At 35.9% G+C, this 27,640-nt stretch overlaps 1 protein-coding gene across 8 annotated transcripts in view; it reads right to left on the reverse strand.

The window, feature by feature from the left end:
* Nucleotides 1-27,640, reverse strand: part of CTNNA2 (catenin alpha 2) — a 1,087,950-nt gene that overhangs the window by 57,735 nt on the left and 1,002,575 nt on the right. For all 8 annotated transcript variants that reach the window (XM_038561604.1, XM_038561605.1, XM_038561606.1 and 5 more), the window contains 2 exons: nt 20,762-20,875; nt 10,971-11,152 (listed from right to left, as the gene is read on the reverse strand). In XM_038561604.1, the coding sequence (XP_038417532.1) occupies nt 10,971-11,152; nt 20,762-20,875 (296 nt within the window). The remainder of the gene's footprint in view (nt 1-10,970; nt 11,153-20,761; nt 20,876-27,640) is intronic.

Here is a 27,640-nt window from a genome sequence, read left to right on the forward strand (position 1 = left end):
TGAAATCAATCGCATGTTAAAAATTACTTAAGGGTCTGTCAAGCACAAGAAAAAATAATCTGGAGGGATGCCTGAGTGGCTCAGTGGTTGGGCGGCTGCCTTCAGCTGAGGTCATGATCCTGGGGTCTGGGATCGAGTCCCACATCAGGCTTTGTGAAGAGCCTGCTTCTCCCTCTATCTGTGTCTCTGCCTCTCTCTCTCTCTCTCTCTCTCTCTCTCTCTGCGTCTTTCGTGAATAAATAAATAAATCTTTAAAAAAATCTGGAAAGACCACAAATACATGGAGGTTAAATAACATGCTACTAAACAATGAATGGGCCAACTGGGAACTAAAAGTATAAAAAAAAGTACATGAAAAGAAATTTAAAAAAAAAAAACAAAAAAACCTTAGTGGTTCAAAACCTATAGAATGTAGGAAAAACAGTGCCAAGAGAGAAGTTTATGGCAGTACAGATTGACCTTAAGTAACAAGAAAAATCTCCAACAACTTAACCTTACACCCAAAGGAGCTAGAAAAGGAACAAACAAAATCTAAAACCAGCAGAAGGAAGGAAATAATAAAGATTAGAGCAGGAAAAGATGATATGGAAACTAAAACAATAGAACAGATCAATGAAACCAAGAGATGGTTCCTTGAAAAAAAAATCAATAAAATTAACAAATTTCTAGCTAGACTTATCAAGAGAAAAGGAGAAAGGAGTAAAAAAAAAAAAAAAAAAACAGAACCACAAATGAGAGAGGACAAATAACAACCAATACCAGAGAAATGCATATAATTATAAGAGAATATTATGAAATATTATATGTTAACAAATTGGATAACTAAGGAGACATGGATAAATTCCTAGAAACATATAAATTACCAAAACTGAAACATGAAGAAATAGAAAATTTGAACAAACTGATAACCAGTATCAAAAAGTTTCCCAAAAAAACAAAAGTCCAAGATTAGATGGCTTCCCAGGCAAATTTTCTACTGAAAATTCAGAGTTGATACCTCTTCTTCTTAAACTATACCAAAAAAATAGAACAAGAATGAAAACTTCCAAATTCATTCTATGAGGCCAACAGTACCCTGCTACAAAAAACAAAGCCACCACTAAAAAAGAAAACTGCAGGCCAATGTCCCTGATAAACATAGATGTAAAAATCTTCAACATAATACTAGCGAACGGAATCTAACAATATATTGGAAAAACCATTCACCACAATTAAGTGGGACTTATTCCTGAATTGTAAGTGTGGTCAGTATTCATAAGTCAATCGACATGACACATCACATCAATAAGAGAAAGGATAAGAACCATATGATCATTTTAATAGATGCAGAAAAAAGCATTTCACAAAATACAACATCCATTCATGATAAAAACACTCAACTTAGTAGGTTTAGAAGGAACCTACTTCAACATAATAAAGGCCATATATGAAAAAACCACAGCTAACATCATTATCAATGGGGGAAAATACTAAGAGCCTTTTTCCTAAAATCAGCAACAAGATGTCCACTCTCACCACTATTATTTAATAAAGTACTTGAATTCCTAGCCATAGCAATCAGACAACAAAAAGAAATAAAAGGCATCAAAATTGGCAAAAGAGAAGTAAAACTTACACTATTTGCAGTGGACGTGTACTCTATATAGAGAACTCAAAGAACTCCACCAGAAAACTGCTAGAACTGATGAACAAACTCCCTAAAGTCACGGGATACAACATTGACATACAGAAAACTGTTGTATTTCTATACATCAATAATGAAGCAGCAGAAAGTGAAAAGAACAATTCCATTTACAATTGCACCAAAAAATAATAAGATACCTAAGAATAAACCTAACCAAAGAGGTGTAAGACTTGTACTCTGAAAACTATTAAACATTGATTAAAAAAAAAATTGAAGACAACAAAAAGAAATGGAAAGACAGTCCATGCTCATGCATTAGAAGAAGAAATATTATTAAAATGTCTATACTACCAAAAGCAACCTACATATTTAATGCAAGCCCTATCATAATACCAACAGAATTTTTTACAGAGCTAGAACCAATAATTCTTAAACTTGTATGGAATCACAAAAGACCCCAAATAACCAAAGCAACCTTAAACAAGAAAAGCCAAGCTGGAGGCATCACAATTCTGGACTTCAAGTTATATTACAAGGCTGTAGTAATCAAAACCATATAGTACTGGCATAAAAATAGACACAGAAATCAATAGAAGAGAATAGAAAACCCAGAAATAAACCCACAATTATATGGTCAATTAATCTTCTACAAAGCCAGAAAGAATATACAATGAGGAAAAAATACATCCACCTCAACAAATGGTGTTGGGAAAACTGAACAGCCACAGGAAAAATAATGAAACTGGACCACTTTCGTACACCATATATAAAAATAAATACAAAATGGATTAAAAGCCTAAATGTGAGACTTGAAACCACAAAAATCCTGAAAGAGAACACAGGTAGTAACTTCTCTGACATTGGCTACAGCAACTTTTTTTCTAGATAAGTCCCCTAAAGCAAGGGAAACAAAGCAAAATAAACACTAGGACTGTAAAACAAAAAGCTTCTACACAGCAAAGGAACAATCAACAAAACTTAAAGGAAACCTACAGAAAGGGAGAACATATTTGCAAATGATATATCTGATAAAGGAATAGTATCCCAAATATATAAAGAACTTATCAAACTCAACACCCAAAAAACAAATAATCTGATTTTTAAAATGGGTAGAAGACATGAATAGACATTGCTCCAAAGAAGACATACAGATGATTGACAGACACATGAAAAGATGCTTTTCATCAGGGAAACGCAAATCAAAACTACAATGAGATAGCACCTCTTATCTGTCACAATGGCTAAAATCAACAACATAAGAAACAACTGGTGTTGGGGAGGATGTAGAAAAAGGGGAACCTTCTTGCACTGGTGGGAATGTAAAGTGGTGCAACCACTCTGGAAAACAGTATGAAGGCTCCTCAAACACTTAAAAATAGAACTATTACACAATGTAGCTATCGTAGTACTGGGTATTCACCCAAAGGATAGGAAAACACTAATCAAAAGGGATACATGCACTCCGATGTTTGTGCAAGAAACAAAACAAATGATCAAAGGGAAAAAGAGAGAGTGAAAGAGATAAGCCAAGAAACAAATTCTTAACTATAAAGAACAAACTGATGGTTACCAGAGAGGAGGTGGGGGGATTGGTTAAACCAGTGATAGGGATTAAGGAGTGCACTTGCTATGATGAGCACCAGGTAATGGAATTGTTGCATCAGTATACTGTATATCTGAAACTAATATAATACTGTATGTTAACTAACTGGAATTAAATAAAACCTTAAAGAAAATTGGTCAAGGGAACTTGCCAAATGAAAATGTAAAATATGATAACACAAAATGTGGAGAAGGGAATAAAAACCAAGTTGTTTAGAAAGTGTTTGAACTTAAGTAACCATCAACCTAATATGGCTGATATATATTTATATGTTATGTATAAATCTCATAGTAACCACACACCAAAACCTAGAATAGATACACAAATAATAAAGAGAAAGAAAGCCAATCATAACACTACAGAAAGTCACCAATCACAAGGAAAGAGAGCAAGAAGAAAGGAACAGAGAATAACTATAAAAACAACCAGGAAACAATGAACAAAATAGCAATAAGTACATACAAATCAATAATTACCTTAAATTATAATGGAATGGTAAGAAGAAAAGACCCATCTATAGGCTGTCTATAAGAGAGTCAAAGAGAGTCACTTTAGATTTAAAAGTACATGCATAATGAAAGTAAAGGGATAGGAAAAGGCATTCCATGCAAATGGAAGGAAAGTAAAAGCTATGGTAGGAATACTTCTATCAGACAAAGACTTTAAAACAAAGAATGTAACAAGAGACAAAGACAGGCATTACTAATGATAAAGGGACCAATCAAACAAGAGGATATAGACATTATAAATATCTACGCACCCAAAGTGGTGCACCTAAATACATAAAACAAATTTTAATAACATAACAAAATAAATAGTAATAATGATAGGAGACTCTAACACCCTACTTACATCAACAGATTGTCCAGGCAAAAAAAAAAAAAAAAAAAAAAAAAATCAATATGGAAGCAGTGTCTTGAACAACCAATTATATCAAATGGTCTTAACATACATATACAAAATATTTTATCTAAAAACAACAGAACGCTCATTCTTTTTGAGTGCACATGGGACATTCTCTAAGGGAGACCACATGTTAGCTCACAAAACAAGTCTCAGTAAATTTAGTAAAAGTGATATTATATCGTGCATCTTTTCCAAACACAACGAAATTAACTATTACAACCAAACCACATGAAGACTAAGCAACATGCCAATAAATAACCAGTGAGTCAATCACAAAATCAAAAAGTAGATTAAAGAAATACATGGAGACAAATGAAAATGAAAACACAATAGTCAAAAATCTTTCTAATGGGGCACCTGGGTGGCTCAGTAGTTGAGCATCTGTCTTTGGCTCATGTCGTGATCCTGGGGTCCTGGGATCGAGTCCCATATCAGGCTCCCCACAGGGAGCCTGCTTCTCCCTCTGCCTACGTCTCTGCCTCTTTCTTTGTGGCTCTCATGAATAAATAAATAAAATCTTTAAAAAAAAATCTAATGCAGCAAAAGCAGTTGTAAGAGGTAGGTTTTTAGCAATACAGGCCTATCACAAGAAATGACAAAAACCTCAATCTAACCTACAGGAACTGGACAAAGAAGAACAAATCTCAAAATTAGTAGAAGAAAAGAAGTAATAAAGATCAGAAAATAAATAAATGAAAAAGAAACTAAAAATAATAGAAAAATATCAATGAAACTAAAGCTGCTTCTTCAAAAGATAAACAAAAATGTAAGCTTTTGGCTACACTGGAGGGAAAAAGAGAGAGAACTGAAATAAATCAAACTAGAAACAAATAAAAATAAGTAACAACTGACACCTTAAATACAAATTAAGTGTACCATAAAAAATTCTATGGCAATAAATGGGATAATATAAAGAAAGAGATAAATTCCTAAAACACACAACCTTCCAAAATTGAAGGAAGAAATGGAAAATCTGAACAGCAATAAAATTGATTTTTATATAAAAAACTACCATCAAACAAAAATCTAGGACCAGATAGATTCACAGGTGAGTTCTCTCAAATATTTAAAGAAGAATTAACACCTATTCTCTGCAAACTATTCCAAAAATAGAAGAGAAAGGAAAACTTCTAAATACATTTTACAAGGCCAGCATTACCCTGATATCAAAACCAGAAGATACCACAGAGAAAGAAAGCTATTGATCAATATCTCTGATGAACACAGATGCAAAACTCCTCAAAAAATATTAGCAAACCACATTGAACAACACATTAAAAAGATCATTCACCACACTCAAGTGGAATTTATTCTAGTGATGCAAGGATGGTTCAATATTTGCATATTAATCAGTGTGATACATCACATTAAAAAAAGATAAAATTGCATGATCATCTCAAGACATACAGAAAAACTATTTGACAAAATTCAACATCTGTTCACGATTAAAAAAAAAAACTCTCAACAAAGTAAGTTTAGAAGGAACATATCTCAATGTAATTAAGATCATACATGACAAACCTACAGCTAACCTCATACTCAATGATGAAAAGTGAGAGCTTTTCTTCTAAGATCAGGAACATGACAATATTATCTATTCTCTTTTATTCAACATGGTACTGGAAGTCATTGGCTCAGCAATCAGGCAAGAAATAAAAGGCATCCAAATTGGTAAGAAAGAAGTAAAACTTCCATTATTTATAGATGATATAATACTATACATAGAAAACACTAAAGACCACCAAAAAACTACTAGATGTAATAAATGAATCAGTAAAGTTGTAGGACACACAATATCAATACACAGAAAATTATTGCATTTCTTTTTTTTTAATTATTGCATTTCTATACACTAATAATGAAGTAGCAGGAGACATGAAAATAATTCCTTTTTAAGTACACCAAAAAGAATAAAATATGTAGACATATTTAACATAACCAAGTTGCTGAAAGACTTGTACTTTGAAAACTATAAAAGATACTGAAGATGACACAAACAAATGGAAAGATAAACCATGCTCATGGACTGAAAGAATTAATGTTGTTAAAATGTCCATACTACCCAAAGCAATCTGCAGATTTAAAGCAATCATTATCAAAAGACTTATATTATTTTTCTCAGAACTGTAACATATAATTCTAACATTTGTATGTAAACACAAAAGACTGAATAGTTATCTTAAGAAAGAAAAACAAATTTGGAGGTGTCACACAGATTTCTAGCTATACTACAAAGCTACAGTAACCAAAACAGTATGGTGTTGGCACAAAAATGGACTCATAGATCAGCTGAACAGAATAGAGGGTCCAAAATAGACCCATGCTTATATGGTCAGTTATTATGACAAAGGTGGTAAGAATATATTGGGGAATATATTGTAGAAAAGACTGTCTTCAATACATAGTACTGGGAGAACTGGGGAGTTCTGTTTGCAAAAAGAATGAAACTGGACCACTTTCTTGCACCATCCACAAAAATAAACTCAAAATGGATTAAAGACCTAAATGAGCAACATGAAACCATAAAACTCCTAGAAGAGAAGAGAACACAGACAAGTAATTTCTCTGACATTGGCCTTAGCAACATTTTTCCAGATACGTCTCCTCAGACAAGGGAAACAAATGCAAACATAAACTATTGGTACTGTACAAAAAAAAAAAAATCCTTGTACATTGAAGGAAACCATCAACAAAACAAAAAGCCAACCTACTGAATAGAAGTAGGTATTTGCAGATGATATATTTGATAAGGAATTAATATCCAAAATATATAAAGAACTTACACAATTCAACAGTAAAACAAATAATTCAATTCAAAAACAGGCAGAAGACCGGAATAGACATTTTTTAAAATAAGATATACAAATAGCCAACAGACACATGAATAGATGCTCCATATTACTAATCATGAGAGTAATGGAAACCAAAACCACAATGAAATATAATCTTACACTTATCAGAATGGCTTGGATCAAAAAGACTAGTAATAAGTATTGCTTTGGATGTGGTTTGTGCACTGCTGGTGGGAATGTAAATTGGTGCAGCCAATACAGAAAACAGTATGGAGGTTTCTAAAAAAATTAAGAATAGAAATACTCTATAGTCCTATAATTTTCCTGTTTACTCAAATAAAATGAAAATACTAATTCAAAAAGATATATGCACCCCTATGTTTATTGCAACATTACATATAATAGCCAAGATATGGAAGCAACCCATGCATCCATCAATAGATGAATAAAGATGTCACCCCCCCACACACACACACACACACATTGAAGTACCACTCAGCCATAGAAAAGAATGAGATCTTGCCATTTGTTACAACATGGATGGGCCTAGAGAGTATTAAGCTTAAGTGAAGTCAGGGTAAGACAAATACCATATAATTCATTCATATGTGGAATCTAAAACACACACACACACTAATCAGAGACTGATCCATAAATAGAATAAAATCATGGTTGCTAGAGAGGAGAGGGGATAGCAGTGCTGGTAAAATGGGTGAAGAGAATGGGAAACATAGGCTTCCAGTTATGGAATAAACCATGAGGATGAAAGGCACAGCATAGGGAATACACTCAGTTTTATTGTAATACCATTGTATGGTGTTAGATGGTAGCTATACTTGAGGTGAGCACAACATATAGAATTGTCAAATCACCATATTATACCCTTGACACTAATGTAGTATCATGTCTCAACTATGTTTCAATAAAAAAAATGAAAAGGTAGGCATTAATAGCAAACTCAGTATTTTAATTTTCTCCATAAACAGAAGAGCTAATGAGGGTTGGGTATAAAGGCCGGTGGACAGTTGCCTTTTAATGGCTAGATGTGATGTGGAATGAACAGAAAATTGTCAAGAACTAGAAGTGAAAGAACAGTCAAATGATACCTAGGCTGAGGTACTGAGTGTCTACACCAAGGTAGAAATGAAGTTTGGGAAGAGTGGGGTGATTATGTGTTCTTTTTTTAATTGAGTGCTCAGTATTTTACAGTTGACTGTACCCTGAAAGTCACTTTTCTTAGTCTAAATCCTTTCCTTACAGATCAGAAGTTATAGTTGGTCTCAAAAGACAGCTTTGTTCCTTGCTATACAATTAAGCTTGGGTTTCTTTTCTGAGCTGCTGCCATCTGCACACCTTATGTTATGGGACAGAAGACTGGTACATGCTATTTCTTACTGAGAATGACATCAGAAACATGGATTCGCCCTCTGCAGGACAGTGCTTCTGCCATTGCCCAGGAGATCGAAGTCAAGAACGGAACAGGAGAGAGACATGAAGCATAATTAGGTTTATCCTCCATGAAGAAGTTATTTCACAAATAATGAGGCAGAACCTCTCCAATTTTAATAATAATGGAGTGTATATCATTGAGATTACTGAATCAAATTAATGAGTTAGCTACTGATAAGAATGAAACAACAAGATAATAAATGCAAGGGTACTTTTTGCCCGCAGATGCCATTTAAACAGGATTTGAGAAGAAGAGTCAAGTTTCATTCCTTTTTTTTTTTTTTTAAGATTTTATTTATTTATTTGAGGAAGAGGGAGGGAGGGAAGGAGGGGGGGGGAGCACAAGCATTGGAGAGGGAGAAGCAGGCTGCCCATCCAGCATGTGTGGGGCTCAACCCCAGGACCCTGGGATCATGACCTGAGCAAATAGCAGTCACCTAACCAACTGAGCCACTCAGGCACCCCTCAAGTTTCAATTCCTAACCAACTATCTCCTTTCCTTTAAGTAGAGAATATAGTACATAGGGCTCCTTAGAGGTATACAGCTGAAATTTTTTCCTCTTTGAAGCAGAAAATATAAGGGCAATAATAATAATGCATCCAATTAAGTGTAGAGAACCCAGGTGACAGTCCACCAGAAAAAAAAGGTTCAAGTTGGCTTCCTCTTTGCCAAAAGCTCAGTCTCCTGTGTTCTATTTCCAAGTCATGCCCTCTTCTGTTTTTTTGGTCATTAATTACTGTGCTCCTCCCTTTGCTCTCACATTACGATACTCATCAAGTAATGAGGAAAAAATGATAACCAGTAGCATTCTAGACATTTCATTACTGAAATCAGCATAAAATGATTATATAAAATCACTAGGAAATTAAGTGGCCTTCTTTTCACTTTTAAAACTATACTTTGACTAATCGAAAGTCCATCTTATTTAATATCATCTAACAAGACCCCCTCCAAAGTATCTCTCTTCCTGGACCACAGTTATACATAATCTGGAGCATTATAAAATGTTCTTCTGATCTAAACTAGCAACCTGACTCGATTCATTATTCACTTTAAACTAATGAGATTATTTATTCAAGTGATGTTATTAATGGATTGCATAATATCCATCAGATAAAATACTAATACAATGTTGAAAGCAAGCAAATTAAGTCATCACAGGCCTAGAAAAACGATGACGGAGGTTGCCAGGATGGTCTGATTTGTGGTACATTCAGACTTAAATAATGGCTCACACTCTTTTCTCCTACTATGATTTTTATGTGTGTGAAATAAATCTGTGAAGCCAACAAAGACTAACCAAATGTATGAATTTGAACTTCTAATGAATACAATGACATTTAAAAGTCTCAAAGGTCACCCTCATAACACTAAAGTAATTCCACTGAAGTCAAAAACAATTTAAAAATATTTAGAGAAAAGGGCCAAGCAATGTCATTAGTATATATTGGCTAGAGGCAAAGGGTAAGGGGGATGAAGCAGAGATATTCTCTATTTTATTATAGCCTAAAATCAATTGTAGCCTTCTCTTATTAGAAGTATTGAATAATTGTTAAAAATATCGTCACCCATAAGGTAATATTTTGACACTGCCATATATCTTACATAGTTTTATTAACCAATATCATGTTCAATCATGAAAATATTTCTGCTCATGTGTATTTGTGGTTCCCAAGAGAAAAACAAAATTACAGTAAAGTGATAGCTTACATTTGTATAGCAGCCTAATTTACAACTGCATTGCCTCTTAGGATTTTAAAACTCTCCTGTGAAGTTGATAAGAAAAGCATTATTTCCCCATTTTGCAAAATAAACAAAGACAGTAAGAGGCTGGTCCAAAATCACCTGGTATTCAGCTTCAAAATCCAGAGATTTTTTTTTTTTTAAGTGAGTTTGCTCTCCCTTGATTTGCCCTTTGTGTAGTAGGAAGGGCAGAAATGTCACCTCCTTTTAAAGAGGAGATTAAAATTGCAGTGGCAGAAACAGCCATGACCCCTGGTGAAGAAAAGGCTCCTGACAAAATTCTGACTGGTCTCTTGATTTTTTTTTCTTGATTTATTAAAAGCAGTGCTTAGAGCAAAAGGGAATAAAAGTTATACAATTTTTAATTTCCCTGTCAAAATTATAGTATCAGGTTGTTGAACCTGATTCTTTATATGTAGGTAAAACATGAGCTGAAATTAATTCTAGATCATGACCTAGCATTCAAACTATTACATGTATATATGCACACACACACGTATAGACATACTTTTTTTCCAAAAGATATGATCATTCATCTTCAAAACAGTATTTAAATACATTGCAAAATAGCACAGAACAAAAATGAGTCACTCAACCCTCAGGGGCTAGATTTTATGACTGACTTAGGATAGATAATTAAAACAATAATAATCACAAAGATGAATCTGTCCTTCCTGACTATCTGCTAAGAATTAGGTCCAGATCAGTTTGACTTACACATGTAAATTTTATAATACCACTACCTTGCTTTGATGTAGTAGTTTAATTTTTCAGCAGGCTTTCACATGCTAATATACACTGTTACACTTCTGGGTTTAATGAGAAAATCATCCTCCTGTCTCTGGGCCTCACCTTGTGAAGTCTGTCATTTCCATCATGATCATACACATCTGCTTGGCCAGCACAATTATATCATTGCCGCTGTCATCCCATTTGGCCACTTCAGCATCCAGCTTGCTTTTTTCTTGGTGGAATATCTCCACCTGCTCAGCTATTTTTGCCTTCTCCTCCTGCGGTAGTTGCGCCATGATGGCCTGTGTGGATTACAGAAAAAGTGTGACCAATGGTAACAAAGTAAATACAGACAGTAGGTTGCCTCTGCCTCAAGTTAATGGCAAAGCCAGACCCTGACGAGGTTTATAGGCTGCCCTGCCATTCCAGAAAGTATGTTTTCACATTCCTAGGAAGGAAAAAGCACAGACTGGTAAGGTCCCTCAAATCCCCGTCCCTATTCCTATGCACAAAAAATACAGAGATCCAAAAGGTACGTGCACATTGACAGTAACAGAACTTCTGTGTCGCTTTGATGACATATGTTTGTTCAAAAGAATCTATTCTTGACAATTTTTATATTTGGTCTCAGGAAACTTTTACCAGATGAAAGAGTGCACCTCTTTCAACACTGAAATCTGTTCAGAGAAGAAAAAAAAAATAAAAAGAAAAAAAGGCTTTCTGTCGCTGGGAAGGAGAGGAGTTTTACACAATATCTGAGCATCTAAGTGGGTGCAGTGGGGAGCATTTCCATGAGTGTTAATGAAGGAGACCATGGTTAGATACCAAACCATCCCCTAACTCAGGGCATTTCAGGGATGGCATACCTCCCCTATGGAAATCCTGAAATAATTTATTATGGCTTCTCACACAGCCCAGAAGTATGGAGAAGTTATAATGGGATAAAACATAGGTTTAGGAAGCAAAGGTCAATTTTCAATAGTTGCTAGGTAAGAGAATGTAGAAAAGCAAGAACTACAGCTGATTCTCATCATTAATGGATTCTTTATTTTCAAATTTGCATACTCTAAAATTTATTGGCAATTCTAAAATCAATACTTGTGGTGCTTTTGGTCATTCACAGACATGCAAGGAGTTGCCAAAAATAATTGAGTCACCTGACAGGTCTGTTCCCAGATGTGGTTGAATAATGAATTCTCTGCTTTCTTGTTTCAGCACTAAAGAAGTGTGCTTTCTGTGGTCTCTTCAGTGCCACATTTCCCACATCTTAGTGCTCTTTGTTGATAATTTTGCGGTTTAATATGGCCCCCAACTATAGTGCTGCCTAGCATCCCTAAGTACATAGAGGCTGTGATGTGCCTTTTGGAGAAACATATGTGTATTAGACAAGCTTCATTCAGGCATGAGCTATAGTGCTCTTGGTCATGAGTTCAAGGATACTGAATTAAAATTATAAAGTATCTGAAAAGAAACATTCATTAAACATGATTATTTATTGATTGGTTGAAACAAAATGTTCAGACTAGCAGCTCTTAGGAATTTAACCCTCTATTTCCTCTAGAAGCAGGGACTCCATATTTGCTAATTAAGTGTTCATGGTGACTTTATGGAATACAAATACCACAAATTAAGACAACCAACTATATTTGTTAAACACCATGTATGTAGCAAGCCCTGAATGCAATATGTAGTGTCACCTCATTGCATCCTCTTGGAACCATGTGCAACCTGCTTCACAGAAAGGACTATGTGAATAAGTATGACAGCACTGGTAGCCCTCTGGTTCTGGGATATGTATATTCACCAATGAGAGCATAATTTAGGGAACTTACAGTTTCTGCAAAGGACAAACAAAATAACATTTACAAGAAAATCCTGCTTCCTTAATTATTTTTTTAATAAATTAATTTTTTATAGGTGTTCAATTTACCAATATACAGAATAACACCCAGTGCTCATCCCGTCAAGTGTCCCCCTCAGTGCCCGTCACCCATTCACCCCCACCCCCCACCCTCCTCCCCTTCCACCACCCCTAGTTTGTTTCCCAGAGTTAGGAGTCTTTATGTTCTGTCTCCCTTTCTGATATTTCCCACACATTTCTTCTCCCTTCCCTTATATTCCCTTTCACTATTATTTATATTCCCCAAATGAATGAGAACATATAATGTTTGTCCTTCTCTGATTGACTTACTTCACTCAGCATCATACCCTCCAGTTCCATCCATGTTGAAGCAAATGGTGGGTATTTGTCGTTTCTAATGGCTGAATAATATTCCATTGTATACATAAACCACAGCTTCTTTATCCATTCATCTTTTGATGGACACCGAGGCTCCTTCCACAGTTTGGCTATTGTGGACATTGCTGCTAGAAACATCGGGGTGCAGGTGTCCCGGCGTTTCATTGCATCTGTATCTTTGGGGGTAAATCCCCAGCAGGGCAATTCCTGGGTCGTAGGGCAGGTCTATTTTTAACTCTTTGAGGAACCTCCACACAGTTTTCCAGAGTGGCTGCACCAGTTCACATTCCCACCAACAGTGCAAGAGGGTTCCCTTTTCTCCGCATCCTCTCCAACATTTGTGGTTTCCTGCCTTGTTAATTTGCCCCATTCTCACTGGTGGGAGGTGGTATCTCATTGTGGTTTTGATTTGTATTTCCCTGATGGCAAGTGATGCAGAGCATTTTCTCATGTGCATGTTGGCCATGTCTATGTCTTCCTCTGTGAGATTTCTGTTCATGTCTTTTGCCCATTTCATGATTGGATTGTTTGTTTCTTTGGTGTTGAGTTTAAGAAGTTCGTTATAGATCTTGGAAACTAGCCCTTTATCTGATACGTCATTTGCAAATATCTTCTCCCATTCTGTAGGTTGTCTTTTAGTTTTGTTGACTGTATCCTTTGCTGTGCAAAAGCTTCTTATCTTGATGAAGTCCCAATAGTTCATTTTTGCTTTTGTTTCTTTTGCCTTCGTGGATGTATCTTGCAAGAAGTTACTGTGGCCGAGTTCAAAAAGGGTGTTGCCTGTGTTCTCCTCTAGGATTTTGATGGAATCTTGTCTCACATTTAGATCTTTCATCCATTTTGAGTTTATCTTTGTGTATGGTGAAAGAGAGTGGTCTAGTTTCATTCTTCTGCATGTGGATGTCCAATTTTCCCAGCACCATTTATTGAAGAGACTGTCTTTCTTCCAATGGATAGTCTTTCCTCCTTTATCGAATATTAGTATATTAGTTGACCACAAAGTTCAGGGTCCACTTCTGGGTTCTCTATTCTGTTCCATTGATCTATGTGTCTGTTTTTGTGCCAGTACCACACTGTCTTGATGACCACAGCTTTGTAGTACAACCTGAAATCTGGCATTGTGATGCCCCCAGATATGGTTTTCTTTTTTAAAATTCCCCTGGCTATTCGGGGTCTTTTCTGATTCCACACAAATCTTAAAATAATTTGTTCTAACTCTCTGAAGAAAGTCCATGGTATTTTGATAGGGATTGCATTGAACGTGTACATTGCCCTGGGTAACACTGACATTTTCACAATATTAATTCTTCCAATCCATGAGCATGGAATATTTTTCCATCTCTTTGTGTCTTCCTCAATTTCTTTCAGAAGTGTTCTATAGTTTTTAGGGTATAGATCCTTTACCTCTTTGGTTAGGTTTATTCCTAGGTATCTTATGCTTTTGGGTGCAATTGTAAATGGGATTGACTCCTTAATTTCTCTTTCTTCAGTCTCATTGTTAGTGTATAGAAATGCCACTGATTTCTGGGCATTGATTTTGTATCCTGCCACGCTACCAAATTGCTGTATGAGTTCTAGCAATCTTGGGGTGGAGGCTTTTGGGTTTTCTATGTAGAGTATCCTGCTTCCTTAATTATAAAGCTCCTCCCAATGTAAGTGAATTGTTGGATGGAAAGGTGATTGATTTCTTTTTTTTATTTATGCAAATTTATTTAAATTCAAGTTGGTTAACATACATTATATTATTAATTCTGAGGTAGAATTTACTGATTCAAAAGTTCCATCTAAAACCCAGTGCTGGGATCCCTGGGTGGCGCAACGGTTTAGCGCCTGCCTTTGACCCAGGGCGTGATCCTGGAGACCCGAGATCGAATCCCACGTCGGGCTCCCGGTGCATGGAGCCTGCTTCTCCCTCTGCCTGTGTCTCTGCCTCTCTCTCTCTCTCTCTCTGACTATCATAAATAAATAAAAAATAAATAAAAATAAAAATAAAAAATAAAACCCAGTGCTCATTACGTCAAGTGCCCTACTTAATTCCCATCACCCAATTGCTCCATGCCCTTACCCAAAGTAGTTGATTTCTAATAAAAATATCAATGGACATAAGCTCACAAAAACTAGGCTCAATAGACTCTGTCACTGACTTAGGTTGAGACCTAATTGCTACTGGATCATATCCTTAACTTCTTCAGATCTAAGAATAGTAAACAATTACCGCAAAGTTTTATGGTAGACAGCAAATGAAAAGAATGTGTTGTGCTTTGTCCAAAAAAATGAAAGCATATATGAGATTACTGTTAATATATCATCATCATTTCTATATTAGTTTCCTTTCTAGCTACCTCTTTAGCTTATTACCTAGTTGCCGTGAAACACCTGGATGGGCCCAGATTCTGTATGACTATACATAAATAGAAGATTGACATGATTCCTTGAATACAGATATATATACCAGATAGTGTGCTAAGAGGCTTATGTATATAAAAAAAAAAAACTTAATTTACTTCATCATTCTACAAGATTAATACTATTATTACTCCTATTTTATTAATGATGATACTATGGCCCAGAGAAATTAAGTTTTTAATATTATACAACTAATAAGCAATAGGAATAGGATTCAAATCCAGGTTAACTAATCATACTTAACTATTGTGTACAACTAGATCACCATGCACAACCACACGGGTTAGACACTGCACAATGATCCTATTTCAGTGGCACAAGGGTTGCTGAAATCACAAGTATTGTTCACCAGGGTGAGCACCTAGAGATGAGGCTTCATCTGCCAGAGTAAGGGGTGTCTTCGATTTTCATGAAGGTATCCCTGGACTATTAACTACACAGATACATCTTACTAATACACAGCCGTGTTTACTATATTCTGCGCATGCATGTGACTTTATATAACTAGCATGTGAGTCTCTGTGTATGTGTATGTGTGTGAGTGTGCATGTGTATATACAGAAATTAAAATCCATATTTAAAAAGCCAGACTCATATAAATATTATAGTTAAAATATTTAAAACACTACATTTTTTGAGAAATATTTTAGAGTACTTTAAAAACTGTATTAAAGAAAGGTGGTTAATATATAACAAAATATTTGGTTATAAACTCACATATACAATATTTTACTAATAACAAGACAGCTATCTCACTGCAGTTTAGATAGGATTGGATTTGCAGAAGTTAAATATGTATTTTTTTTCCTAAAGCATCCTTGCCTGATGGTCTGATGCTCTCCTCATACAAAGCTGATAATCATGTTTTACTTAGACCTCACAGGTCCTAACCACCAACCTTTAAACCATTCACTAGGTACTTCTCTATAGAAGAATCTGTGAAACTACCCAGCATTTAATCTCCAGAGTCTACATTTAGTCCCCAGACGGAAAGCAATGGAACTTTCATTGTCTCAACAGGGTTAATTTGTGCATTAAAGGGCGTACACTTCTCTTTTGACTAGATCACATGAGTTTCGATTGTATAATTTAGGATTTGAGTATTAACTGCTTTGATCTACTCTCTAATTCCTATTAATGTCCTACTTCTGACTTCTCTCTGAGCTTCCTTAGGGTAGAGTCTTCAGGATCCTGCAAGGAATAGAAGCTCAATAAATATCTTTTGATTGACTGTGTAACTATTTTTCCACTCACTGCATCAACATAGTTCAAGAGAAGTTAGCAGAACTGACAAACATTTTCTAAGGGCACAATTCTGAAGAAAAAAATGGCCTCTTCAAAGCAGATTTGCAAAAGAAGATGTTATTTTGACTCTAGGGGTGCTCGACCCGCATAATGCACTTAATGGTGTGTGACTTGGGTGCAAGTGTCATTACATTTGCTTCTGCTTATGTAGCTATCAATGAGTCAAAGTCTTTTCCTAAATATTCTTAAAATGTTCCTGCTGGCTTTAAAAAATTCATAATTGACCTTTTCTGAAACTGAAATTAAAAAAAAAGGTTATCTATAAACAGTAGATCACAAACTGTGAAATTTGCAAGTTAATCAAATTAAAATTCAACACATGAGTTTTAATTAGGTCTTATCAATGTAACTCAGCAGTTTGAAATGTTAACACATTAAAGTTGTTCTAGCTAGAAAAAAAAAAGGCTGACTGCATTCAAATCAAGTTGAATACAAAATATGTAACATACAATTGTTCATTCCCTCAAACTAGGGGAACACGAGAAAAGTGATTTTCGTGACCAAGAGGAAAGGGAACAAATCAGCTTTTCTGTTTCCATGATGTGATCAGCTGGGCAGTCTGAGAGTTTGTGCTGCTTCTACACAGTAGTCAAGCACAGCTCTACAGATTGTTGATGTGGCTGATCTGGGGCCCCGAACTGTGGCATCAGAGACTTGAATCCACAAAATTTCCTGTGCCTCATGCCAAGTTTCCAGCCTTTCCTCTGAACAGCCAACTACTTTTTGTGATTGAAGTTACAAACCCTACTTATTAAACAAAAGTGTAAATCACTGATACAGCCAACAATCACTCAGCACAGAATCTTTTATTCAATCTAAATCTCAGGAGCTTTTGATAGGATTATTTTTCTAATCTCAAAGAGAAAAGTGACTTTTGAAGTCTATGGGCTTCCAAACTGACAAGTGTTAGTTCCTCAAACCAGAGTAAGAGTCTAACATTTAGGCTTCAACCGCATGAATGTTTTTTTTTTTTTTAATTTTATTTATTTTACAGAGAGAGAATGAGAGAGAGCACACATACACAAACAGGGAAGTGGAAGAGGGAGAAGAAGAAGCAGGCTCTCCACTAAGCAGGGAGCCCAATGCAGGACTTGATCCTAGGACCCACGGATCATGACTTGAGCTGAAGTTAGACACTCAACTGGTTGAGCCACCCATGTCCCACCATATGAATGTTTAAACATAATGATTAAAAGGGCTAAAACTCAATGTATCCATTTCTACTCACTCAGTTGTAAGCAGAATAATAAATATAAGTAGTTAAAAAGTGGATCCTTTGACTTTTACCAGTCTCAGGCTGTAAAATTAATAGGAAAATTGAGGTAATTGTCTCATTAATTCACATAAAAACTTTCATGATTTTCTAAATTGTCCAAGTTCTTCTAGGTTTAATTATTTGACCAGCCTTCTAATGAAGAACTATCTTATGCATTTAGCATCAGCATCATCTTCTTCATCAACTTCACAGTTTGTGACATATTTTGTGATATGCATGCAGTCCTCCTAATGACATCATGAGATAGAATGCTGTGCATACACACACACACACACACACACACACACACACACACACACACGTGGGATAAGATATGGACAGGTTAAGAAAATTGCCCAAAGTCACACATCTTGACCAAGCCCATATTTAAAATAAGGTCTAGGAGACTCCAAATAATATATTCTATCACCAGGGTTAAGTGCCCAAGAGTTGTCGCTCACCAATTTTAACATTGACCTGTGAAGAAACAGCTTATAAAATGTCATGTCTAGGATCATAGGGTCTGATTACTTCTACATTTTATCAGATCAGGAAATGATCATTCTCTGCCTCTCCTGTTCTCATAAAATGCTGGAGAGGAGCAGTACATAGGGATACATAAAGGAAATAAACACTTTAATTAAAGAGTTTAGGAGCTATGTTGGAGTAGATACTAAAAGCTTTTCTCCTACCTTAACCTCCTTTTAGATTAATTTACCCTTTGCAGAGGAAGAATTTAACTGAATGAGAACACAAAATAAGTCCACTAACAGAGAAGGACTGGCAGTGGCAAAGAACAACTACCTCTGTCAAAGAAAACGTTTGCCTCCTTAACAATTTTGGCCAAGTTAACATACTTCTCTGGTCAAAAGTTCAACCATCTGTCATCTCAGAAATTCAATGCACCCTCTTATTTCCAACTTACAGCCATAATTCTAGGCCTCTGATTTGTCATCATATAATTACAGGCTAAAATAGGCTGACTCAATAACTAATGCTGTCTGCTGCAAGTTAATCACACAGATCACATGATGGATTTCAAAAACAAATCAGCAAGTGCTCGATTATAGGGGTACTTTGTTCTTACTATCCTGGACCATAGTCATAATTCATGCTGAAAAATCTTTCAAAAAAGACTATTGTCTTTTCACCTATTGGGTGAAAAAATAATAGATGATATAGAAACGTGCTATCTGATTTTTGTTTCCACCCATCTTAATTGACTTGGTATCTAACATAAGACACATGAAATGAAAGTACAATGGGACTGCATTCTTCCTGATAAGAAGTGGTACTAATCGTGCCATTTTGACAAGATGGTGATTATAAAGTACAATAAGGGTTGTACAATATGCCTTGGTCTTTAAAAAAACAAGTCAATGGATACTGGGCTGTATCAATACTGAATTGCAGTTAGTCAATAAAATTGATTTTGAATTGATTAATGTTTGGGTGAATTACTCAAATTTTCCCTTTGTCATTGACATAAAAATGCTGGTTTTACTTAATTTTGAAGAGGAGATGACTTGATGGATGAATTGGTTTAGTATTATGCGAACATAGACTCAAAAGCCTCTCAGCTAAATGAACTTCTGTTTTCACACTGGTAGGGGAGGGGGTTAATTAGAGTATACAAAAGATTTTCAAAGTAATGGACTTCATATTCTTTTGTGTACTTTTCTACTGTCACTAATCTGTGATCCAAAATAATTTCTCTTCCAAAGGATAACAATTTTCAGTCATCCTTTATTGGGCATTTAAAGTACGTCAGGAACTATGTTAATTATTTTACAAATATTAAGTAATTAAACATCAAAAGAATCCCATCAAGTAAGTCTATTATTCACATTTTATAGATAAAAAGACTGAAGCTCAGAAAAATTAAGCAACATGTAATGGAGCATGGTCCTCACTCCACTCTACAATTCAAAACCAAGTCTATCTGAAATCAAAGCCAGTCATCTTTAATAATCTGGCTTTTACCCTCACATTTCTCTTCCTCACATTTCTCCTATCAATGTCCATCTATATCTTGTAAATCATTTCATTGTTGCATGAGACTATCGGGACATAAAGTATGAAAGAGAAATTGCGTTTTAAATACAAAGATTTTCTTGACTCAATGTAGGCTTAGTCTTCTTTGAGTCCTCTTTATTTTAACCTCTGACTGGCTATTCCTACTCTTCTATCACAATTTCTAAATCAGTGTGAGCTTTCTGGGGTTTCCTAACCTCTACTCTAAATTACTACCTCTTCCTCTATGTTATTTTTTCTTAAGTAAAACTTAACAGAGAATTAGAATAAATTCTAATTAGAATATGATAAAAATCCAATCTATAACGGAATTGTTTTTATCCTATAAAAATGAATCTTTAAAGGGAGGAGAATCTCATCTCCTTTTTTAATGCCCAGGAATTAATCTCCTGACACCTACCTTTGATTACCTGAATCTACCCTGAAGGAGATATGGTTAATAGAATTGGTCAGGATCATCTCTGAAACACTTGGGTTGGCAGAGAGTGTCGTGTAGTATTCAAACATCAGCCAGAGCAGTGATCTTTCTTTGCTTCTTGCTCCATGCCTTAAGCTGGAATATTTCTCATATGTCTCTAGAGTTTCTTTCTCTGTCATATAGCAGACAGATCTAGGATTACTGCCCTTGCCATACGTAGGTGCATGAAACCCAAGTCCTGGATGTCCACTCACCCGTGCACTCTGCCCTGCAATTAGCTGGTCGTCCTCAGTCTGAACACTTGTCCGGCTGCGCACATCGTAATCTTCCTGTTCAAAGTCAGAATCATCCTCTAGTTCTTCTGGGGTCTAAAGGTACAAAGGAAAAGAGAAAAATCAGCATATTTTAAATTGATAACCTTCAACCCACCCATGTACTTGGTGGCTGCAAAAGCTAAGTAGCTCCCAGGAAAGAAAACTTGTGGGCAGTTACATGTAGGGGGTTATGGAGGAGGGTATTGGCTGTAATGGAGTCAGAAAAACCAAGCTACCCCAATTTATCCATAAAAAAAACAAAACAAAAACAACAATAACTCTATTACTTCCTCCTGTAGGTATAAAAAGTCTAACTCTTGACATGACATGCTTTCTAATTTTAAGAAAAATTATATTTGTGTGTTTTTCCACCCATGGAAATCTATTCTAAGATAGAAAATCACCATCAATAGCAAAAGTTGTACCTAGACTTAGTCTATAATTATTTTTTTTTGCTCTATTACAAGTCTTTTCTAGTCTTAATAAGCAAAAAGAATTGATCATCTCCAAGCCAATGGTTAGTCCAGATGAAATACCTGATGTGGTCACTAAACCGTATAGTGAATAGGTTGCAACTATAGACTCCAGAGTCAAGACTGCCTGAATATGAGCATCTGTGTGATCACTGGAAAAATCCTCTTAGCTTTGATTTCCTCCCCTGTGAACTGCTGTCGATAAAAGTTCCTCTAGGATTTTTGTGAAGATTAAGTAATGTACTTTGTGTAGAGAGCCTGGCGCATAATAGGCATTTAAAAAATGTTTGCGGGGATCCCTGGGTGGCTCAGTGGTTTAGCGCCTGCCTTTGGCCCAGGGCGCGATCCTGGAGTCCCGGGATCGAGTCCCACATTGGGCTCCCTGCATGGAGCCTGCTTCTCCCTCCTCCTGTGTCTCTGCGCCTCTCTCTCTCTCTCTCTCTCTCTCTCTCTCTCTCTCTATGTCTATCATAAATAAATAAATCTTTAAAAAAATAAAAAATAAAAAATATTTGCCATCACCATTACTTAGAATTTTGAAATCAATTCATTCATACACTTTTAAAAGTGAAGCTACCAATCACTTACAAAACCATCCAGGATTAAATAACTCCTTCTTATATAGTATCAATTTAACTAAAACCAGCACAGGTCTGGTTTCCTATTAGGATTCTCTAATTTATTCTCTATTTAGGGATAAGAAAACCAATGTTCTGAGAAACAACATGCCCAATGTCACTAAAACTAGTTAATAACAGAATTAGAATTTAGACCCAAATGCCCAAATGTGTCTAACTTTTTCACATTATAAATCAGGTAAGAACTGGAGCTATGGAATGGCTTTAAAGTAAGTAGTTACATGAAGATCCTGTCCATTCTGTGTCAGAGGACATGATTTAATCCATAAACCCAGAAGCAAAAATACTCCCTATCTTTAATGACCATAATAGATAACATACACTAAGTGCTTTTCTTGTGCCAATAATGGTGTTCTCTAATGACTGTATGTACACTAATTCATACAGTTTTCTTCACAGTCCTGTGATGTGGACATAATTTTCTCCACTTTACAGATGAGGAAACTGAGGCATGAGTGGTTACACTTTGTTTTGAGGTGTAACCTGCAGCATGTACTGTGTAGACTATCATCCTCTGCTAATTCTAAAAAGATAAACTCAGAGTTGGTGACGATGGTACATGAAGAGGAGACAGTGCATTAGTGTGACCTTCTCAGATCAATGTTTCTTAGACAGCTGACAGTCAACCAAAATCTGCTTCTTGGTACACAGTGGCACCACCTCCTAGGGCTTTGCATTTCAAAAGGAAGAAGCAGACCACAGTAGTATTGATGATGCAGTTGCCCATTCCCCTTCCAAAAGGGCACATTTTTATTCTGCTGGTTTCTTCGGCTACCTCAGTGTAATTAATCAGGTGCGATTATTGATGAAGCCTTGAGATTGGTCATACAGGGATAAAATGGGGTCTTCATGCCAATATCACATTATGTGTAGTAATTTCCAAGCTTTGGCATATCCTTCTTGTTTTCCTTCTCTCTCCCCATCAACCTTATTAATATTCACTCAGTCATCCACAGATGTCCAATTTTCTTTCACAGAATTATTAAAAGAAAGAAGGAAGAAAGAGGCTTTGTTCCCATACTTTATTAACTAAAGCAGGGGTGGGGTGGGCAGAACCTGGTTCAAATAACTGGTTGTATTTTCATTGTGGACAGAGACAATAATCTCTCATCATTTTTCACTCTTCTGGAATGTACTGCAGAACAATTACAGCAAGTTGGTAAATTCTGCTGACAGATGAGATGACAAGATTGCAAGCGCTTTTCATCATTAGTTTTTTAAAAGGAGAGAGAAAAGTAAAATGAAAAACCTCACTCAACAGAAAAAAAGGAAAATATGACAGTGCCTATAGTACTGTGTCCAAACATTTCAATGATCTGTGTGTTTAGCGGATGAGTCAATGACAAACACAACCTGGTAGCATAAGGTTAATTATGATGAGCTTTCATTCAAGTGACTAGGGCTCAGAAACCAAAACAAAGTTTAATAATGAAGAAAGAAATAATATCATAGACGTGGACCCAGGGAAACTGAATGTTTTTGGCCTAACTCTGCCACTCATAAACCATGTGTCTTTGGCAAGTCACTTACAGTTTTTCTGTGTCTCTTTCTCCTCAATCATAAAATGGAGATAATTCCTATTTGCATTGTCTGCCTCACAGGATTCTAGGGTAAATATATATATGAAAATGCTTTGTAAATGATAAAAATGAACTCAAGTAATAAGTGATAGTGATGCTTATTATGTTTAATATATACCTAATAACAACTGCAATAATCATAATAATAGAAATAATTTTCATCAGCCACTATGGGCCAGGCATTCAGCTAAAGAATTTAATCCTTATAACAACCTAATGAAATGAATCTTATACCTGAGGCACCTGAGTGGCTCAGTCAGTTAAGTATCTGACTCTTAATTTCAGCTCAGGTCATGATCTCAGAGTTGTGGACTCAAGCCCCATAGCAGGTTCCACACAGCCTGCTTAATATTCTCTCTCTCCCTCTGCCCTTCTCTTCCAAAAAAAAAAAAAAAAATGCCAATTTTATAGTTGTATAAACAAGTTCAGATTTGTTCAGTCAGTTTTCCAGGGTATTACACCTGCACATTGAAGGGGCTCCAGAGCCCATGCTTTCAACCATCACAAGTAACACCAGGCAAATGGATGAGCTTAAAATATTTTCTTGTGTCTTAATCATTCAGTAAACCCATCCAAGCAACCCATATAAATAGTTCTGTGCATGTGCAGTTTGCTAATTGAATGTAAATGTGTCTACTTCTCATGCTGTTATTTTTGAATTATTCATTTTAACAAGTAGCAGTGTTATATTTTGGTTGGTCAAGGACCTCCATACATTAAAGGAGACCTGGAAAAATAGTGAAGATCTGCAAATGGGCCCAGAGATAATAATATTTGTTATCATTAGGTAGTGTTTATTGAGTAAAAAAGAATCAACAAATGTATAATTCACTGGATTGGAAGCTGGAAACTGAGGGTCAAGCCTCAATTTTGCCTTTCTGTGCTCCCTGGGAAGGCTTCTTATAACCATCAAAAACCACTTTGGGGTCTACAGTTGGTCTCCTAGGTCTATTATCTAACTATTAGATTGCAAAAGTGGATTTTATTTGTAAAATGGCATGATTAAAGTATTTGGCCTAAAATCTCCCCCACCCCTCTAGGAAATTAACTTGTGCCTATTACAGAGGCTCAAGAAAAGCATGTGCTTGTTCAGGGTCACTCCACACATCAGTTATAGTACAGAATCAATCTACCTGCTTCTGGCTCCCAATCAAATGCTTAATCTTCTCTACAACAGCTTCTGGAGTAAAGAAAAATGAGAAAAGACTGCAGGTTTTAGAGTTGTTTTACCAAGACACATGAAAAATATATTAAGGGCCATTTAAAAGAAATGCTCAAATTTATATGAGAGTTCCATTGGGAACAGAAATATGAGGACATGGGAAAGCACCAGGATAGTTTGGGTGACACCAGAAGAAGGATTCCCCAAACAAAATACTGGAATTACATTTTCCTAAAATCAATATAGAACAAAATCCTCTCACAGGCAAGAATGATTGGCCATTGGCATCTCTATCGTGGATTATTCTGGAAGCTTCCAGATTGATCTCCTTGCTACTGTTTTTTTCTCCATATATTCTACTCTCTCCAGGAGAGTCAGGCTGGTAATCCCTGAAGAGCTAAGTAGCTTGGAACACGTCAATGGCTCACATCGGATTCAGCAGGGTCTTTAGGCTTCCTTTCCCTCTGCTGGGAGCACAATTTTTCCTAATATTTTTATGGTTTGTTTCCTCCTCCTTCTCCAAGTCTATTCTCCAGTGCTACCTAATCAGTGACCATCCTTCATAAAACTCATACCCACCTCGTGTTCTATCCCTGTATACTGCCTTGGTTTTCTCCATGGCACAGTCCAGCATGTTCTATATTTTTGCTTATTATACTCTCTGTCTCCCACCAGAAGAATATAAATTTTCTGAAAACAGAGACTTCTGTTTTGTTCACCTCTCCATTCAGAGTCCATCCAACAGTGTGACGCTTCTAATAAGCATTCAACAAATAATAAATAAATGACCAAGATCGAATTACCAAATTTTTCTGAAAAATTATATGAAATTATTTCTAATGACTTGAGTTAGGAAATCAAAACTAGGACTCTTATGGGACCATGTTAATTAACTGGATAATAGCAATCTGCAAAAGGAAAATCAGTTTTGTCACAAAAGCCTTTCCAGTTCTTCATTTCTAGCTCTGATGAGTAACTCCAATCCCTTCAGTTTTAATAATATTGTTCATTTATTTAACAAATTCTATTTCATTAATTGATTGTAATAAGAAACTTCATCCTAGCAGCATGAGAAAAGAAAAATATTTCTCAAGAACCTACTCAATGCCAGGTCTAGGCTAGTGCTCTATAGCCAAGGCAATATTTATCCTTATTTGCAGATAAGGAAACTGAAGTAGAGACAGGAAAACAAGCATGCCTGCCAATGACCAAAAAACACTTAGGTTGTAGGTTCCCAAACTCTACTGCTTCAAGTATTCTCTCTGCCTCAGTAATTTTTTCAAGATGCCTCTTAACTAAAAACAACAACAAAAACAAAACAAAACAAAAACAAAAACAAAACAAAACAAAGAAACAGCCACAAACCAAACAGATGTGTTAAGTAGTAAGATCACAAAAATGGATTAAGTTGATTAGACTTAACATCTTAGTGCCTGGTACACATTGCATGACTTCTCAAATCTTGGAATACAACCAAGCATTCATTGAACCTTCTTTTTCTCACAACAACCACCCAAAACCCAGCTTCACAAATATAATATATTATTAAAAGGAATATACCAACCTAATGTTTAAACTGTGAGCTAATTTTGGCTATTATTTCACATAATATCTGAGAGACATCTGTGTGTTTCCCTTGAAATTTTAAACATCTTACAATGCTCCAAGAGCCCTTTTAGGCAGTTTGGGATTTATCAAGTTAAACTTTAGACTTTTGGGCAGTGCCAGTGGCCCAGTGGTTTAGCATCACCTTCAGTCCAGGGCCTGATCCTGGAGACCCGGGACTGAGTCCCACGTCGGGCTCCCTGCATGGAGCCTGCTTCTCCCTCTGCCTGTGTCTCTGCCTCTCTCTGTTTCTCTCTCTGTCTCTCATGAATAAAAAAAAAAAAAAAAAAAAAAACTTTAGACTTTTATCAGGCCCTACTGTTTCCCTGACCTTCTTTCAAAAGTATCATGTGCAACCAAATTAACTGTTATGATAATAACGATTTAACAATTTTGGTGCCTACACACCAAATCAATGCCTGTATCGTTTTTCACAGACATATATAGCGTGGAAAAAAACTTGAGTCACCTAACCTTGTGTTCCCAGCTGAGGTCCAACAGCTGGGACCTATACCATGCAATGTGTACAGAAGCTTCATCTTCTTTTTGTTTCAGGTCTTATACTGTAAATAAGTATCCTTTTTGCATTCATTTAGTGGCACATATTTTTGCATCTTGGTGCCTTTTGTTGGTGACTTCTCTGCTTACAACAGCTTCCAAGTACAGTGCTGAAATGTTGTTTAGTGCCCTAAGTGTAAGAAAGTTGTGATGTCCTTTACAGAGAAACTGCATGTGTTAGATAAACTTCTTTTAGGAATAAATTATATAGTCAGATTGGCTGTGAGTTCAATGTTAATGAATCAATAGTATATATTAAAGTGTCTTTAAACAAAAACATGCATAAAACACAGTTGTATATTGATCAGTGGATGAAAACATAACCAGAGGCTCACAAGAACCTAATGATGTTCCCTCAGGAAGAGTGTTTCAGCATTCTGTAACTCAGTATTCACAGCAATGTCATAGGATAGAACTACTGCAAAAATGAGAATCAACTGTATGGTTGTGTGCCAGGTTTGTCTATTAATTTTTTGAATTACTATGCTGGGGTAGTTATGAAATTCCTTTGTAACTGATAGATCACAAAAGACAATTCTCAGCAAGAAGCAAACAATACTTTCACATCTGAGGGGCAGAGTAGACCTGTTCCAAGGGAGAAGTGGGCTCCTGAAAGGGGAGATTGGGATACAGGAAGGACAAGTTTTGTCTACTTCAGAGGGTTGTCTGGAGTGCCTGGATATCAACACCACATTAAATATGTATTGATCACTGTGAGGCAAGGTAATGGAAAACTTAACCCTTCAGGGTTTGTTCTGCATTTATTTTTTTGAGGAAAAATATTTCTTATTTTTACAAAGTAT

This window comes from Canis lupus, chromosome 17, assembly GCF_011100685.1.
Source record: "Canis lupus familiaris isolate Mischka breed German Shepherd chromosome 17, alternate assembly UU_Cfam_GSD_1.0, whole genome shotgun sequence".
NCBI classification, from domain to species: domain Eukaryota; kingdom Metazoa; phylum Chordata; class Mammalia; order Carnivora; family Canidae; genus Canis; species Canis lupus.